This window comes from Aedes albopictus, chromosome 3 (genome assembly GCF_035046485.1).
Source record: "Aedes albopictus strain Foshan chromosome 3, AalbF5, whole genome shotgun sequence".
Classification (NCBI taxonomy): domain Eukaryota; kingdom Metazoa; phylum Arthropoda; class Insecta; order Diptera; family Culicidae; genus Aedes; species Aedes albopictus.
The window spans coordinates 370,707,019-370,724,710 of record NC_085138.1 but is presented as its reverse complement, the minus strand read 5'-3'; the positions used below and the strand labels follow the sequence as shown (position 1 = coordinate 370,724,710).

At 39.0% G+C, this 17,692-nt stretch overlaps 1 protein-coding gene across 3 annotated transcripts in view; it reads left to right on the top strand.

The window, feature by feature from the left end:
* Positions 1-17,692, top strand: part of LOC109432294 (homeobox protein vnd) — a 43,738-nt gene that overhangs the window by 19,282 nt on the left and 6,764 nt on the right. Inside the window, exon 1 of one of the 3 annotated variants that reach the window (XM_029875192.2) lies at positions 16,753-16,918. The exons of the other annotated variants lie outside the window; for them this stretch is intronic. Within the exon in view, the coding sequence (XP_029731052.1) occupies positions 16,839-16,918 (80 nt within the window). The 5' untranslated portion in view covers positions 16,753-16,838. Of the gene's footprint in view, positions 1-16,752; positions 16,919-17,692 lie in introns of those variants that run through there. 3 annotated transcript variants of the gene reach the window in all.

Here is a 17,692-nt window from a genome sequence, read left to right as displayed (position 1 = left end):
CATGAATTTTGGTGCCCGGGAACCTATTTAAAAATCAGTTTGAAGTTTGTATGGGAGCGATTTGTCGAATCACCCCTTGTCGCATTTTGTACTGGGCGGAGCTGTCAAGCAGTTGGCCAGCTGTCACAAGGTGGTTTCGAAAAATCTCTTCGAAAGCGATTTTAGGTATCAAAATGAAGTTCTAAAAATCTGAAAAAATCATGGTGGTTCAGAAAAAGGTGCTCTTTTGTATAAAATCAAAAAAATCAATACATTTTTCTTAATTTAAAAACCCAATTTCTGTTTTCTGATATTTTCCAAGTAGAATGAGCTGCTGTACGTTTTAAATTATATGTAATATGTATGTGCGTATGCATTATAGTGTTTCATTCATGTATTGCTTCTTGCTTTGCTTTTTAGATAACCGTGCAAATGTTCAAACGTCTAAAATATTTGTTCACACGTCAAACACCAAAGAAAGTAGCAAGTAAACAAACCGATTATTCCATGCACCACCCAAAAAGTGTAACCGACGCTTGAAAGTTCTAGCAGTGAAACGAACCAATGTATGCTGAAACTGGTGGGAACATATTGTGGTGTGACAAAAAAATTCTGCAGGGGGTCGAATACGGTGCAAAATAAGCAATATGCTTTGTAAATCGTAAATAGTAGTAATTGTTATATCTTGGTGATTATTTACGTTAATTTAGTTATAAGTATCAGTCTGTACAGTATCTACTCAAGACGTGGTTAAATGAATAAAAAAAACAAGTTCTGATGACCCTTTAAGTGTGTACCGTCTACCCCCGTTGGTTTGACCGCATCTAATCTGAACAGTTTTTAATTTGACCCCCTCTAATCTGCACATCGTTCAAATTAAAAATGGTTCAAACTTCATTCGGCTGATGGAACGGGGTGAAACGAAACGCAGAATCAAAACAAAACATCAAATAAGGCTGCCAGTAGTGTATTTTTCCGTCGCCACAGGGTTGCTAGAAGTTCAAACTAAAAATGCACCCCGTTGGTTTGCATGAGGTGTCGTTCAAACCAACGGGGGTAGACGGTATTGAGCTGCTTGAAAAAGTCTTGTGAAACTTTAAGGACAGACTTGTTAGAATCCCAAAATGGCCGCCACAATGGCCGACTTTGGTACCTACTCACGATTTCGAGAGCACAAATCTCTTCGTAAACAAAACCAGCGTACCTGTTCTTTTTATTTGAAGCTTATTACAAGTGAGCAAGATCAGAATAATAAAATGCACTGTTGTTTGAAACTTGCTTCTTGAGATTTGTGCGTCTGAAGTTCTGATGCATTGTTGAAGCGGGATTTCAAGACGTTTGTCCTTAAAACAAGTTTAAATAGGCTTTTAATCAAATTTTTGATTTCGTTGATTTGGAGTAATATTGATCACCCAAGTGAACAATATTCGTTTCTGTTGAAAAATACCCTTACTTAATAAATTTGAGGGCCCTGATTTCGAATATGTAGTCAAAATTCTTACATGTTATGTACTTTTTGAGTTATTTTAGGATTAAAATAATCTAATCCGCGAATAACGCCTAAAGGTAGGCAATGGCTCAAGGAATTTAAAGTCTACTTTAAATAGATCGTATATTTTAATGAAAAAGAACACTTTCATAAAAGTTTTGCTTATGAAATCTAACACTGGGATACCATATTGATCTTATACAGTGATTTCGAACTTAATATTATATCTAGTAATCATGCCCAGCACGAATGTTTGAGAATGTTTCTTATTGCGTTACTTAATACAGTTAAGGAAAAATCGATTTATGTATATGCTAAAAAAAATCTATTTCCATGAACTTAATGTCATTTAGTAGTTAAACAATAAGAGATTACGAAAAACTACTTGCTAGCAGCAAATGATGCAATAAAAATGGTTAGTTTTAACATTGCATGAGGTGGGTCAAGCCGGTCAATGTTACCCCGCTGATCAATAATACCCCGTTTTACGGTACCGAGTTTCCAATTACAAGTCTTCTGCGCTACCGTTGGCCTCGGTTCGTGTTCTCTTGTTGATTATTCGGTGCTCGCTGGACCTAGCACCAAACACCCCCCTATCCCCATCCCCCCCCCATCCCCGGATCGAAGATACTTTACGTTCAAGGAAGCCAAGGATTTTCCATTACGAAAAGTTTCTGGACTGACCCGGGAATCGAATCCGTCTTTCTCAGTATGCATGCATATGCAAGACCATGGTCTTGCTAAAAATCTGCAGATTCGACTCGGAGCCCGGTCGGCTCCACGAGGAAAATAGGGTGAGTAGTTGCTGGATAAGATACTATGGGTCTCAATTGTGTCCATTTTATTCCTTCAGGTTCTGGGTACCGCGAATCATCCAACCTGAAAGTTATCTATCTACGGTATGAAATCGTTTGGGCATGGACTCCTATTTTGATCAATCTTTGTTATAGCTCAGGCATTTCTATAACAATTGAATTGATTTTGTATACGCAGGTGGATACTAAAATTGACAGAGTTATAGCGGAAAGTAACCAAATAATGCCCAAATGCCCAAACACGTTGCCTGTGGATTTCAATAGCAAAGCAAACAAAAAGCAAAGAATTTCAATTTTCCAAGTGATACTTGAATATAAAGTGCAATAACGTTGGATCACGTCATTTTTCATATTGTTCAAAAAGGCACTTCAACAATTCATATGCGCATTAGAGCCGATCACATAAACATAGCTATAGCCATTATAACATGACAAATATTGAATCCGCTAGTTTTTTTTTTCGGGAAGGAAATCAAATTCCAACACGCCATCATGTGAAAAGATTTCCCACTCGTACCTTACTGGTGTAGTGCTCATGCATGAGCACCGATACTCAGTAACCAGCTGCAACATAGTTTTGCATGTTTCGCTGAACTAACAGAACAAAAAACTTTACCGCAGCTGAACCTAGATAGAGCCATTACTCTTTCCAATCCACATTTCTGAATGGGTATGCTTCATTTGATAGCACACTTGACTGCGAAAAAGCCTAACTCCATATGAGCACGAAAGCGCACCTTCGGCGTGTGTCCTAACCAAGTAGCTAGAGTAGCTAGCAGCGCAGCGCCAGCGGTATCATCATCGTTACGACGAACTGTAGCCTTAGGTGGAGAGCCGATCTACAAAAACAATCTACCCATCGCAAGTCATAAATGGGTTGGTAATTATGAGTTGGCATGTGAGCAGTTTTCCGTCATAGCTCAGGGCGCCAAAATTAGTTTGTTAGAGAAACATCCTCCGATTTTCCCAGGGCTATCAAAAATAATATCTCCTCAGGCTCAGGTGCTCCTTCGGTGGGCTCTTGGAACTCGGCACAACAAGTCCTTCGTGACAGAACGGAATGCGACATAAATGGGTGTAACCTTCTTCAGAGCAATTTCGGTTCTGTTTGTCTATGGGGACTTTTCAGAAGGGAACGAAACTTTGCATGACTTGGAATTTCGATGTAACAGTTGGGAGACTTGTATTTGCTATTTCGGTTCAACTCAATTACGGAACGTCAATCCGCCGGTTGAATGTCTGCTCTTTTGAAATGTAATTGAAGTTGACAATTTATGTCAGAACTGTCCCCATTTAGTCCGGATTGTCTCATTTTTCAATAGCAAACAAAACAAATTTAAAATCTAAATCGAATTATCTATAATTTAATTTTGATTTATGTTTCACCTGCCCACCACTTTCCCTCCGATATCGTCGTACAGACATAATACACTAATCGGTCCCGAGATCTTACATTGTTTCAAACTTGAACCCTCGCGATTGCTTCAATCGCATTTTAATCTTCATTAACAACTTTCAATATAGGTGCGACCGACCCTCAGCCACTGCGAACACCTGATGACGCACCCATCATATGGAAGCGTATCGCCTCTCTAAACTTCACCCAAATCTAATTGATCGCGTATTGACTGACTATTGAGCCACGATGGGAACTGCCATAATTGGTTTTACAAACAACATATGAGCAGTTGGGCCGAGTGCTCTTCAATTTACTTGGCGTAGAATCCAAGTGCACCCATAATAGGATTTAGTTTAGAGTCCTCGCTTCTTCAGTCATGTTAGCTTTATACTTCCATAAGGGAGCGCAACATTGTGAAGCGCATACTAACCGTATCGGAAGGGTTAGCAAAGGAACTGTTGAAGGAATCAAATGGGTGCACGAAATATGGTAATTTATCATGCGAAATCAACCCGCTGCCGAGTCGTTTCACTAATCGGAATTCACTAGGGAAGGTAAAAGGGAAGGAGTCAAGAAGTAGGTACGACTGCTGAAGAAATGTGCGATATTGCTAAATTTTATTTGGGTTGTATTGGAGGGATCCTATGTTGGTTTTCTGAAACGAAAACCGCAATTATTGGATTTCGAATAATTTGATTTGTGATTGGCACGTTACGTTGAAAAGTTTCTTTGGGAACATTGTGTTTCTCTGAGGGCCCATATAGCCACAACTGTAAAGGCGTGGGTATCCAGCATGACCATGATAGAGGTGACGGGTTCGATTCCCGGTTCGTCCAGGAACTTTTCGTATTTAAAGAGAATTTTTCTGACTTCCTGTGGCATAGAGTATCTTCGCGCATGGCACACGATATACACATGCAAAATGGTCATTGGCAGAGGATGCTCTCAGTTAACAACTGTGGAAGTGCTCATAGAGGTAGACTTTGTCTCAGTGGTGACGTTACGCCAAGAATGGGTAGGGGAGAGGAGTGTTTCTCCGATTGCATAATCCGATTGATAAAATCATTTTGGATCGAGCATTAATCACAAAATTCAAACATAACTGGAAGAATTCCTTAACCCTAAAAGGGATACCTTCATGGCCTCAGTTTCGTCACCTCGCTGAGTGAGTTCCATCAAAGACGAGCTCTGAAAGGCGCCTGGGGTCCAATGGACCCCAGGTATCCCTTTTAGGGTTAATATGGTTTTTGATCTAAATACGCCTACTGTAGGAATTCGTCCCAGAATTTTTCCTGGAATTCCTCCCAGTATTTCACTCTGGATTCTTCCCATTATCCTTTCAAGCATTATTCTAAGAATTCCTTCAAGAATTCTACCCAGAATTCATTTGGGGTGCCCCCGGCATTCCTTTGAAAATTTTCTCTGGGATTTCTTCAAAAATGTCTCCTGGATACCCGTCAAGGATTCCTCCTGGGATTTCTTCATAAATATATCCCATGATTTTTTCAAGCGATATAGTTCTGTATTTTTCCTGGGATTCCTTCCGGCGTTCATTCCAGAGTTTCTTCAATAATCCTTCCTGGGTTTTCTTGTGGAATTCCTTCAGGAATTCCTCCAGGGTTCTTTCAAGGATTCCTCCAGATTTTAATCAGGAATTTCGTTAGAAATGCCTCCCGGGCTTCTTTGTCTTCATTTCTCCTGTGATTCCTTTAGGCGTTTCTCCCGGCATTCCTTAAGGAATAATTTATTAGAGCATTACATCACAGATTCCTTCAAGGATTATTTTTAGTGTTTCTCTCGTCTTCTTTCACGACTTATCTATCTATCTACACATATCGAAATAAGAGTGTAAAATTCTGTGACATATGGTGCACATAATTGGAGCGTGGGATATCATAGAAGTTTACATGACATATCATGTAATGTTCATGAAATATCATGTAAACTTCCATTATATGTCATGTAATTCAGCATGACTCTGAGAGTTTACATGACATATAACACAAATTTACATGATATATCATGTAAACCATCACAACATTAAGTTTACATGAGTAAAATGAAGTTTACATGACGTGTAAATCTCATTATTTTTATCTGAGTAGAAGTAAAAATCAGAACAATATCATCATTTGATATTCCTCAGTGAAGTACTCAAGATCATAATTAGCTATTGGTTTGTTTGACATAAGAGATAAAAGATCAAAAATAAGATCAAAAATTAGTATGGGGAGGAACATAATAATATCTCATTTTGATGTTATAAGATCAGACTAATATCTGGAGAGATCTGGGCTGTAGCACATCTAACCAATATCATAAAATGATTTGACAGATGGATTAGAGTAAAAAAAAGAAAAATGGCCGCGACCAGAATCGAACTTATGACCTTGTGATTTATGAGCAGTGACATTACCACTGCACTACGACTCATATCTGAAAATAGAAGGTAACAAGAGCATCAAGTTCTACGTTTTCCAAGGTGTTTGCGAGTCGTGGTAGTTGTGTTGGTTTGGTCCCGCCATGTTGTAGATAAGTGTGTGAAAGAACTAATTATGATCTTGAATAGTAGTTTTCAGATCTTACAATTTTCGGATGTTATAGATGAATGTGTCAAAGAACTGATTTTGATCTTGAGCAGTAATTTTCAGATCTTTCGAATTCTGGATGTTGCAGATGGAAATGTGAAGAGCTCATTTTGATCTTGAGCAGTATTTTTCAGATTTCTTAATGATAAATGTTCTATTGCAGAATATTAATACAGTTTCCACCCAAAGTTTGTAAACTGACGTGATGGTATGGAAAATAAAAATGAATTAAGGCTATTTTGCATATTTTCCTAAACCAGTGAATCAAAATTCAACCATCGCGCAACAATAATGACAATGTCGCAACCTGTATTTGTTGCGACAAAACATCCCATGCGACATAAGTTTGTCCCAACTTGAAAATAATGGGATTAACATCGTACACCACGAGTTTAGAGATTTTTAAGCCTTGCATTGCGATTTTCGAACGGTAACTTCGAGTCGGTAAACACTGCAACTCTGGTGAAGCTCTATCATCAAACAGTTTCGACTTTGGGTTAGTAATAATTGATTATTCACGAGTTGAAAAGTACGCAACAAATTCAGCTTCCGTTTTTGTCTGCAACAAAAAATTTCGAGATCATGTCATTATCTGTCTCCAGTAGGGATAAAGACTAATCGTCGCACCTTCTTTGTTGCTTGTTTTGTGCCTCCTTTGTCTGACAATTCTCTTCACTGTCCTAAACTAAGACTATCCCCACCAGTGGGTAGTAAGTCGGTGAGTAGTAGTGGTGTGCAAATCGGTTTCATTTCTGATACCCACCCGTTTTCGCACCGGGCGTTCACATCATGGTTGGTAAAATACCACCTTATCTCCCCACCAGTGGTTTGTAGTAGTGCTTCATATCGTTAACAAAATACGGAGAAGCAGGGCATTTTTCTCCTCACATTATCGATTGTACGAAAGTTCTAGAATGTTGATAATTAATTCCTCAAGTGTTTCGCTCAAATTTTGAAATCCCTGAGGGCATTTCTTGAGAAATCTCTGATGGAATTCTTGGAGGGATCCTTGAAGGATCCCTGAAAAAACGAAGAATCTATGATTGAACTCCTCGAAGGACCTCCTAGAGAACTCCTTGAATTAAATCATTGATGAATCCCTGAAAGAACTTCTGAAGAAATCCCTTATGACATTTCTGAAGGAATCTCCGAAGGAACTGCCAGAAGGAGTTCCCAGGGAAATTCCGGAAGAAAATGCCAGGGAAATCCCGGAAGGAATTGCCGGGGGAATCTCGTAAGAAATTTTCGGGGGAATCCCGGGGCAATCCCGTGAGGAATTTCCGGTTGAATTCCGGAAGGAATTGCCAGGGCAATCCGGGAAGCAATTCACGGGGTAATCCTGGAAGTAATGCCCAGGAAAATCTCGGAAGGAATTCCCGGGGGAACCTCGGAAGGAACTCTCGGGGGAATCTTGAAAGGAATTCCTGGGGGAATCTCGAAAGGAATTCCCGGGGGAATCTCGGAAGGAATCCCGAGGGAATCTCAAAAGGAATTCCCAGGGGAATCTCGGAAGGAATTCCCGGGGGAAACTTGGAAGAAATTCCCGGGGGAATCTCGGAAGGAATTCCCGAGGGAATCTCGGAAGGAATTCCCGAGGGAATCTCGGAAGGAATTCCCGAGGGAATCTCGGAAGGAATTCCCGAGGGAATCTCGGAAGGAATTCCCGAGGGAATCTCGGAAGGAATTCCCGAGGGAATCTCGGAAGGAATTCCCGAGGGAATCTCGGAAGGAATTCCCGAGGGAATCTCGGAAGGAATTCCCGAGGGAATCTCGGAAGCAATTCCCGGGGGAATCTCGGAAGGAATTCCCGGGGGAATCTCGGAAGGAATTCCCGGGGGAATCTCGGGAGGCATTTCCGAACAAATCCCTAAAGACATGCCCGGGGAAATCCCGGGGAAATCTTGGTAGGGATTCCCGGGGGAATCCCGGAAGGAATTCCCGAGGAAATTCCGGATAGTATTCCTGGATGAATCCTCGAGGACATTCTTGGAAGAATCCCTGAGGGAATCTCTGAGGAAATTCCGAGAGAAATCCGTGAGGGAATTCCGATAGTATACCCAGATATAATTCCGGGAGGAATCTCCAATAAAAATCCGGAAAGGATCCCCGGAATTCCAAGAAGAATTCCCCGAAGGAGTTCCTGGAGGATGCTCTGACGGAATTCCAAACGAAATTTCTGGAAAAATCCATGAATGTTTTTCAGGAGGAATCCCAGACGAAACTTCTGACGGACGGATCTCTGAAGGTACTTCTGGAAGGTTCCCTGGTAAAATGTTTAGAAAATTTATGAGGTAACTCCCGGAGGATTCTCCGAAGGCACTCTTATTTTAATCCAAGAATGAACTCCCTGAATTTTAATCCAAGAATAATATCCTGAAGAAATTCGTGGAAGAATCTCAAGGAACACATGCAGAAATTCGCCAAGGAACTTCTGGAGAAATCCCTGAAGGAATTGCTGAAGAATTGCGGAGTGTCTTTTAGAGAAGGACTACGAGTGTTTGGAGAAGCGGACGTGTGTTGATTGGCGGTCAGCAAATTAGCTGACGCTTTTTTAATTGAATGTTACCTATTTTTATTCTACTCGGGGCTTGCAATAGTGCATTACCTAAGACATTTGCCAGTTCCCGGTGGAAATTTCAAAGAAGTTATACGAATATTCAGGTATAGAAATTTACCGTTCTTCGGTTTGTTTCGACAAACGTATCTTGCGGCATTAAACTTTATCTTAATTATGTGTCCATTAGTGAAAACCCAATCCAAAATGCATGAGAGAACAACAGTTCAAAAATTATCAACGATAATCACTTCTTTTTTATATTTCACTTGCAGAAAGCTGTCTGGTCTTTGTTTGTTATTCAGATTGAAATCATGAAGAAAAAGTAATATCAACCGCGATAGCAACGGTTGGGTATGGTTGCCAAATATATGAACCCACTGTTCACCAGGCAGGTAGGTTGTCATTTTCAAACCGATTTGGCAACGATTGGTGGGGTTCGTGCATTATGAAGGAGGTTGCCAATTTGGGTTTACTCACGCATTGGTGGGCATCGTCTAAGAGAGCACTTTTCTCTAGATGATTTCACATATCATGCTCTTTCTCTGAATAGGGCACCGCACTATTTTGATTTTGTATGGGATTTTGACGTTTCTTGGCCTTGTTATTTACAAAATTTCTGTAAGAGTGAAAGAGAAGGAGAGAATTTCATGCAGTGCCCAATTGTTAACAAAGCTGGTGGATCCAAACTTTAAAAACGACATGCGTAGAAACATGTTTGGTTTATTTTGCGCTAAAACAGGACGAATTTCCACCAATAGGACAGATTGGTGAAGTACTAGATTTGTAGTAATGAGCTGAATTTTAGTATGGTGAGAAGGTCAATTCTCCTTTTCTGCATTGAAATGGTGCAAAAAGCGTGGGTATTATGATTCCTTGCCTAATTTGATACTGTTTGAGCAAAACTTTAGGCAACACTGTTGTTGTTTTCTCCATTTCTTGCAACATAAACAACATACCGTCTACCCCCGTTGGTTTGAACGACACCTCATGCAAACCAACGGGGTGCATTTTTAGTTTGAACTTCTAGCAACCCTGTGGCGACGGAAAAATACACTACTGGCAGCCTTATTTGATGTTTTGTTTTGATTCTGCGTTTCGTTTCACCCCGTTCCATCAGCCGAATGAAGTTTGAACCATTTTTAATTTGAACGATGTGCAGATTAGAGGGGGTCAAATTAAAAAGTGTTCAGATTAGATGCGGTCAAACCAACGGGGGTAGACGGTAGTTATCCAAAGTTTTGCTCAAATAGCATCAAATTAAGCAAGGAATCATAATACCCACGCTTTTTGCACCATTTCATTGCAGAAAAGGAGAATTGACCAAATCTAGAACTACACCGAACGTGCCCCATAGGACGCAATCAGTGAAGTACTAGATTGTAGTAATGAGCTGAATTTTTGTATGGTGAGAAGGTAAATCTAGTATGTACTTCACTGAACGTGCTCTATTGTGAACTGTCGCCCAGAAAAGCTTTGGAAACATTTAGAAGATCTTAGTCGTCACGACTGTCGTCTGTTCGTATACCCCATGCAGAATCGCTACGCAATTCGTTGGTTGAAACTCAAAAAGCTTGTCGTCTGCAGCGGTATGTTTTGTTGAATCTAAAATTAAACGATCTGTTTTTCGAAATGGACGTATTTCGCTTAGCGGGCCGATAAAGTTCCCAAATTGTCCGGTGATTCATTTATTGGTTTCGTACCACAAATGCAAGCTCGACATCGAGATCCAGCTCATGTTGTCATCGGACTCAATTGGAAAGCCTCTGCTGGTTTACTCACAGTGAAATAAAAAAAAATAAGAAATTAAGAAATAATTAAGAAATGTATCAGATTAAATCAGTATATATTTTTATGCCTCTTTTAAAGAAAAGAAAATATCGATTATAAGCAGAGTAATCGTTCAATTGTTGCATCCATAAACCCGCTTATTGAAAATGGAGGCCACTTCTACTTCCTTTTTTTCCAGTGCTCGTTTGTAAAATTTGTGGTGTGCATAAGGGAACATCTATTTATTGTGTAACGCTAAATTCGATATCTTTGAAATCGGTGGTTGGGTCATTAGGAACTGGCGGAATCCATAATGTGCTTTTGTATGATAACTCCTGTAGTGTCTACCTAATGATTGTGTGCATAGGATATCTACCTACATAAAATACTATTCATTACAGTACCTAAATGTCTAGGTATGTTTCATTATGTCTACCTAAGGTAGTATAAATACGGGTGGTCATTGGACCACAGAGGAGAGACTGCATAAGCTTTGGACTTGTCAACATCTTTAATATTCTTCTTTTGTAGGATATAAAAACTCCAACTTTTTTGTATGGGTCGTAACGCGAAAGTTGAAAACTTAAAATAGTTTTTATGCGCAATGTTGGGAAATTTCGACATTTATACAGCAGGTTGCACTAGGCTTTCCAAAAATCAAATTAAGTACTAATTTTGAAATCATATCACGATGATATATTACGTAGATATTTGGCAACTTTTTGAATATCTCAACAATATCATATTAAGATATGACATCAAAATTTGATCGTTTAAAGATATGATTATGATATTCACGTCTACCCGGGTGTATAAAAAACTGAATTTCTGTCTGTCTGTCTGACCCTTATGGATTCGGAAACTACTGAACCGATCGGCGTGAAAGTTTGTATGCTCTTGGGGCCGGGGAAACTTCTTAGCACAGACAAACAGACGTAACACTCTTCAAAACAGCTTGGCACATGCATTTAACGATCAATTCAAATTCCATTTGATTTGCGCGATCGTTCCACCAGATACGCTAGTGTTCGATCGCTTTGACGTTTGCCAGTGTATTCGGTGCTGAATGATGCAAACGAAAATTACATGCAATTTGTGTAGTAGTGTGCGTGTCAGCAAAACGTCAAATGGAAATCCATCATGGCCGACAGTGTCGCGCGCGGTTCTACCAACAGGTGGCAGTGTGCTCATGAAAATGACACCGGGCAAAAGTTTTTGATGAATTTCCTCTAAGAGTTACGTCTGTTTGTCTGTGTTCTTAGCATACACAGATAAAAATTATGAGATTTACACGTCATGTAAACTTCATTTTAGTCGTGTAAAGTTAATGTTATAATGGTTTACATGATATATCATGTAATTTTGTGTTATATGTCATGTAAACACTCAGAGTCATGCTGAATTACATGACATATAATGGAAGTTTACATGATATTTCATGACTTTTACATGATATGTCATGTAAACTTCTATGATACCCCACGCTTCAATCATGTGCATCATATATATGTCATAGAATTATACACTCATTTTTCGATCTGTGTAGTGTGAGACTTCTCCGATCTCTGGAAAGGGGGGCTCCACACAAATTATTTTACCGTGGATGACCCTGTGAAACAGTATGCCAAAAATCACAGTAGGCAGGCAGTACGAGGTTTGCCGGGACAGCTAGTTCCAGATATTCCTTCAGGATTTTTTTTTTTAAATTTTCACATTATTCAGAAACTTCTGACGAGCTTTCTTCAGGGATTACTTTGTGGATTCCTTCTAGAATCCCTACCAGGGTTCTTTCATCAGTACCTCCCAAGATTTCTTCAATTGTTTTCCCGGGTTTCCTTGAAGCATTCCTCCCAAGGTTCATTTTGATTTTTTTTTTTCTCGAGGATTCTTTTATTGATTAAGTCCGGAATTCCTCTAGAGATTTCTCCTGGAAATTCTTCAAGAAATTCATTTAGTAATTCCTTTGAAAGTTACTTTCGTTATTTTTTTTCAGAGATCTCGCCAAAGACTGCTCTCGGGATTTCATCATACACTTCTCCCTCGATTCTTTTATACACTTTCATTCTTGAAGGATGTTTTCATGCATTTTATGAGAGACTCCTCCCGGAATTCTTTCTAGGGTTCTCTCACGGATTATTCCCGACATTGCAACTGCGGTTTTTCCAGAACTCTTCCTGGGTTTTCCCCCATAATTCCTTTAGTGATTTCTCCCGGGGTTCCACCCAGGATTCCTTCATTGATTTTTCTCAGATTTCTCCAGAAATCCTTTGAAGTTTCCTTCAGGTTGTCTCGGGATTTGTCACGGGCTTCCTTCTTAGCTTTTTCCCTGGGATTCCTTCTAGGATTGCTTCCAAGATTTTTTCATCGATTCTTTTCTCGGGGAATCCTTTTGAGATTCTTGCAGAGACTACTCCATGGCTCTTCCATAGATTGCTCCAGCAATTCTCCCAAGTAACATTTCGATGACCTATTAGTCTTGTAGAGGTTTTGAGAACCGTCATAAAACCTCATACATTTTTTTTGTTTTATTATGGTTCTACGAACCTCTTCCAGTCTATTTGACAATAAAATTTTACTTGGTCTTGGAAATCTTTCAAGGATCCATTCTGGGAACTATCCCGAGACTAATTTTTCCTAAAATTTTCCTCGAACATCGACCCCAAAAGTTTTTTCAACCACCTGTATGTAAAAACGTTTGTAAACATTTCAACTATTGTCAATTCAGTAAAAGCGTAATATCCCAAGTAACATTTCAAGTTCTGTTCGGCTCTATAAGAGATCTTCATGACCAATTTAATAAAACTTGCAATGAAACTGATTTATACATCAAAACCTCTTGATAACCTCTTTAAGAGCATCTTCCAGCTAAGTGGATCACTTTCGGATTGGTTTTTCAAACCACAATAAGAGAAGCAATAAAACTGTTTTAAAAATTTTTCCATTCTCAAGTTCAGGAGGATACATCATTCGTTAAATAGGAAGCGTTCATTTCAAAGTAATATTTTAATTGTTATTAAGGTGGTAGGCTTATGCGCATTCAATTTTACCGTGAATATTGAGGTTGCAGAGACATAAAATTAATGCGCTTCGAAAATGGTGAATATTATCATCTTGGAATGAAATAAATCAATTTGTTAATTTAGTAAAACTTACTTGAATCACAAGAAAACTCAACTGAGAGAGTTTATTTATATGAGCATGAAATGGAAAATTTCGGCAAACTATCAATTCATTGCTTATTCGAGCAAAATGAACTATTTTCTATTCACGTCAGCTAATTCTTCAATATGGCGACGACCAAAATTAGCGAAAATATTGTCGGTCCGCCACCAAACCGGACTTCACAGTGTGAAGTTCACACAACCAAGTCGCGAGTCGCGACGCGACCTAACTCGCGACGTTTTTTAATCATGTCAAAAGTAGTGCGCATCCTTCCCGTTGTTGTCAGCAACACAGCGCACTATATGCGAAACAGTTGCGACACTTGTGGACCAAGAAAATGGCAATTTTTGATTGAATGTCGGTCTTGATTCCAACCGGATAGACAATAAAACGAAATCAAGTTTACTTTTATGATGACCGCAATAAACCTAGCAGTGTCGTAGTTTCTGCTTTTCCACCAACAGATGTCGTTACTAATCGAACGGATCGCCATCTGTTGAGAGTTGTAAGAGTTTTATTGTGATAATAATGAATGCCAGAAGGTTTACATATCGGAAAGTTTTGTTCACTCTTAAAATCTGGATTTATGAATATCTTCAAGTATACTATAAAACATTTATGCAATTCAGTAATCATAATATCCATTTTATAGGACTCATTTTGGTATCATAATGGCCATTTTTTCCGAACTGGTTCATTATGCAACTGAAATGAGTTGCATAATGTTCATAATGCAACTCATTTAGATTGCATTATGAACATTATGCAACACAAATGAGTTGTTTAATGAAAAAATCATTGCATAAAATTTTGTATGGAACTCATTGCAAAACTCGATTTTTTCAGCACTCTTCGTATTTATCCAACTCGGCAAGCCTCGTTGGATAAATGTACGACTCGTGCTGGAAAAATCAACTTTTTGCAACTCGTTACATAAATAGCTATTATTCAATGGTTTTCATAAAAGTAGTAATAAAATTGTGAGTTTTAATTATTACTGTAATAAAACCCTAATAAAAATCAAATAAAACCAATAAGCAATGGAATTGTTACTTGGGATTTCAGCTTCTGGACAAGTTTTTTTATTTTTTTTATAAAAATGATGTATAAAGCCTGCGCACTTCAGAATCAGTACATTTTCAACCGACTGAAGACAAAAAAATGGGTTGACTTAGAAAAAAGATGTTGTAAGAATAAATTAAAGCTTAATTGTTGTATTTTGCGAGAAAAATATTGAATAACCTGTTTTTATTTTTTTTAAGATGAAATATTGATCTGAGTTCGTAATTAATATCAGTTTTTTCTGCACAAATTGAACGAAAACCAATCATTGTCAGATTATAGATTTGTGTATGAATATAAAAATGTCTAACTCACCAATTACGCAGTAAAAATCGTTCTGGGTATTATGATTCTTGATAAGGAGTGGTAAAATATCCTGTTGGTGTTTTAATATCCCCGATACAGTTGTGGTAAATCATTGAAGGGTTTTATGGAACGCATTCAGCTCAATGCTAAAATCAATGAGTTTGGCCAATCATCAACTAGGTGGTGGTAGTGGCCAAACGTCAAACTCGAATAAAAACGATGCGTCACGGGTAGCCAACTATAGATTTTTTAAATAGACCTTTAAATTGATGTACGATGGGAATTATCAGAGTGTTACGTCTATTTGCCTGTGGTACAACATTAGTGGCCCAATTTTGTCAACCCTTTTTTCTGGAGAATAAAGTTTTTGCTGTCTTTTTTCAAACTTTTTATTCTTTCATATTTCGCCTTTTAACAGTAGTTTGATAAACATGAATTAGGCCATCGTTAAAGTTTGACCGTAAGGTAATGAGAGCAAAAACCTCTCCGAAAAATTAATCCAAATCGAATCCATACTGCATTACGATATAACAGTGATAACAAACTACAAAACCAAACCAACAGCATTCAGCATAATACTGTCACACACCCACTAACTCATCCGCGCCCATCGTTCGTAATGGGGAAACGCCCACATCGCGTTTCTATTGGTCACCTCTTGCTGATTGGCTGCTCTGGCTCTAACCAATCTAGCAAACGAACGAACGAACGACGCTGATAATGGTGATGATGATGCATGGGAATGAACCAAAACCGAGAAAAAGTGCCTGGCGTCTCCATCTCTCCATTATGCCCTTAGCTCGCTTCGTACTAGAGGTAGCTGCAATGGCGGCTGAATCTGAAAGCGGTGGGCAACCTTTCGAATCGAAATAATAACACGACAAGTGCGCAGTGAGTGCACCTTTTCTTTTGCTGTGTTGTGAGCAAATCAAATTAAAGGAATCTTGTTGGTTTCTGCACAGCACATGCTCCTGAGTGTGTCTCATGTTTGGAGAAATAGACGATTCATAATGTCAATCCATTTTGATACCATGTACATTCTTGCTCTGTTGTAACATTATAAACAATCATGTTTTAGGGGTACACACCTCAGCAAAACCCCACAGAACCGCAACATTATATAGGGAAAGGGAAGGATTCATATTGATCTTCAAACTTATTTCATGGACATGTATGATTAGATTAGGTATGTTACGTTACAACAGAAAAAGTTGATGTAGATCCAAATGACACGGACATCCAGAGATTTTCGATAACTTAGAACATTTCCAATGAGTGTTCCAGCATTTCTTTCGGACTTCTTCAACTGTTTACTTTCTTAAAGTTTTTTTATGAGAACCACTGCTTTTGATATGATTATTCTCTGCCTGGCCGAACCGTAATCCTTCCCATCATCATTTGAAGTTGATAGAATAAACAGTTGAGGTTTCCATGGAATCCTGGCGAAGGTGCAATGAGCACCTACTGTAGGATATATTATAGGCATTCCCGCTTGACTACCTTTAGTTGCATTGAGCTCGCGATCGCGGTAGGAACCATATCCTAAAACTGGAAAGTATCGGGTGTGCTATCTCAGTCCGTACATTAAATTGTGGATTATCTCAAAGAAGAGAAAAAAACGAAGTGCAAAGTGGCGAACGAACGGCTCTCTAAACCCAAATTGGATAAACTGCTTTCGAAATGTGCACCATTTCTACAGTGGGCGCCCATATTTATGCCGGCGGCGGCATTGAACCACAGCTTGCTGAGGGCGGCAGCCCTTTATCCCATCATGTTCAACTCATCATTGCCTGGGTGAGACAAGTGCTGTGTCATGGATAAAACATAGAAGAATACCTATTGAATTTAAGGCAGTGATATTGCGGATTTTTAGAAAAATTTCCACTCTGCGGTAGCCGCCGAGTTCTACCGCAGCTGTCAAAGTCCTACCGCAGGCTTGAAAATCATCATATCATTGAAACTGAAGGCCAAATCAAAGCATGCTTGCAAGGTGAATTGAACTGAAAACCAACAACAAACAATGATCATCGGCGTCGTATCCAAGGCTATCCAAGGTATCGCTAGGGCTGGCTAGGGTAGATTGATGATATCTCAGTGAAAATCAGTAGTCTGACAGCTGCGGTAGCTTTTCATTCTACCGTAAAACGGAAAGTTTTCTCTAAATTAGCAATACTGAAGTTATAGTGATTGCTAAGATGGTGATTTTGAAGCTTCTGGACAAATGTTGAACAAATAGCAATCAACGAAAAAAGGGTATGAGTACCCTTGTCCAGCCTATGTCCCTATCTTCATCCTAATCCAAAAACAGATGATTTAAGCACCGATTGTTTCCATTCTTCTTGAATATTCACTCGTAACAAAAAAAAAAACATTCCTATTCTGATAGGACCTATTCAAATCGAACGCCACAAATAGTGCTTTTTAGCTTTGTTTTCGATAGGGCGAAAATTAGAGCACTTTGGTGAAGATGAGTTCCGGTCCCCTACAACGAGCTAACTCACTTTACTCTACGTAAAATAGTGGTGGTACTAAGAGCTCCTTTGAGTAAACTATTAAAAAAAAGTTCAT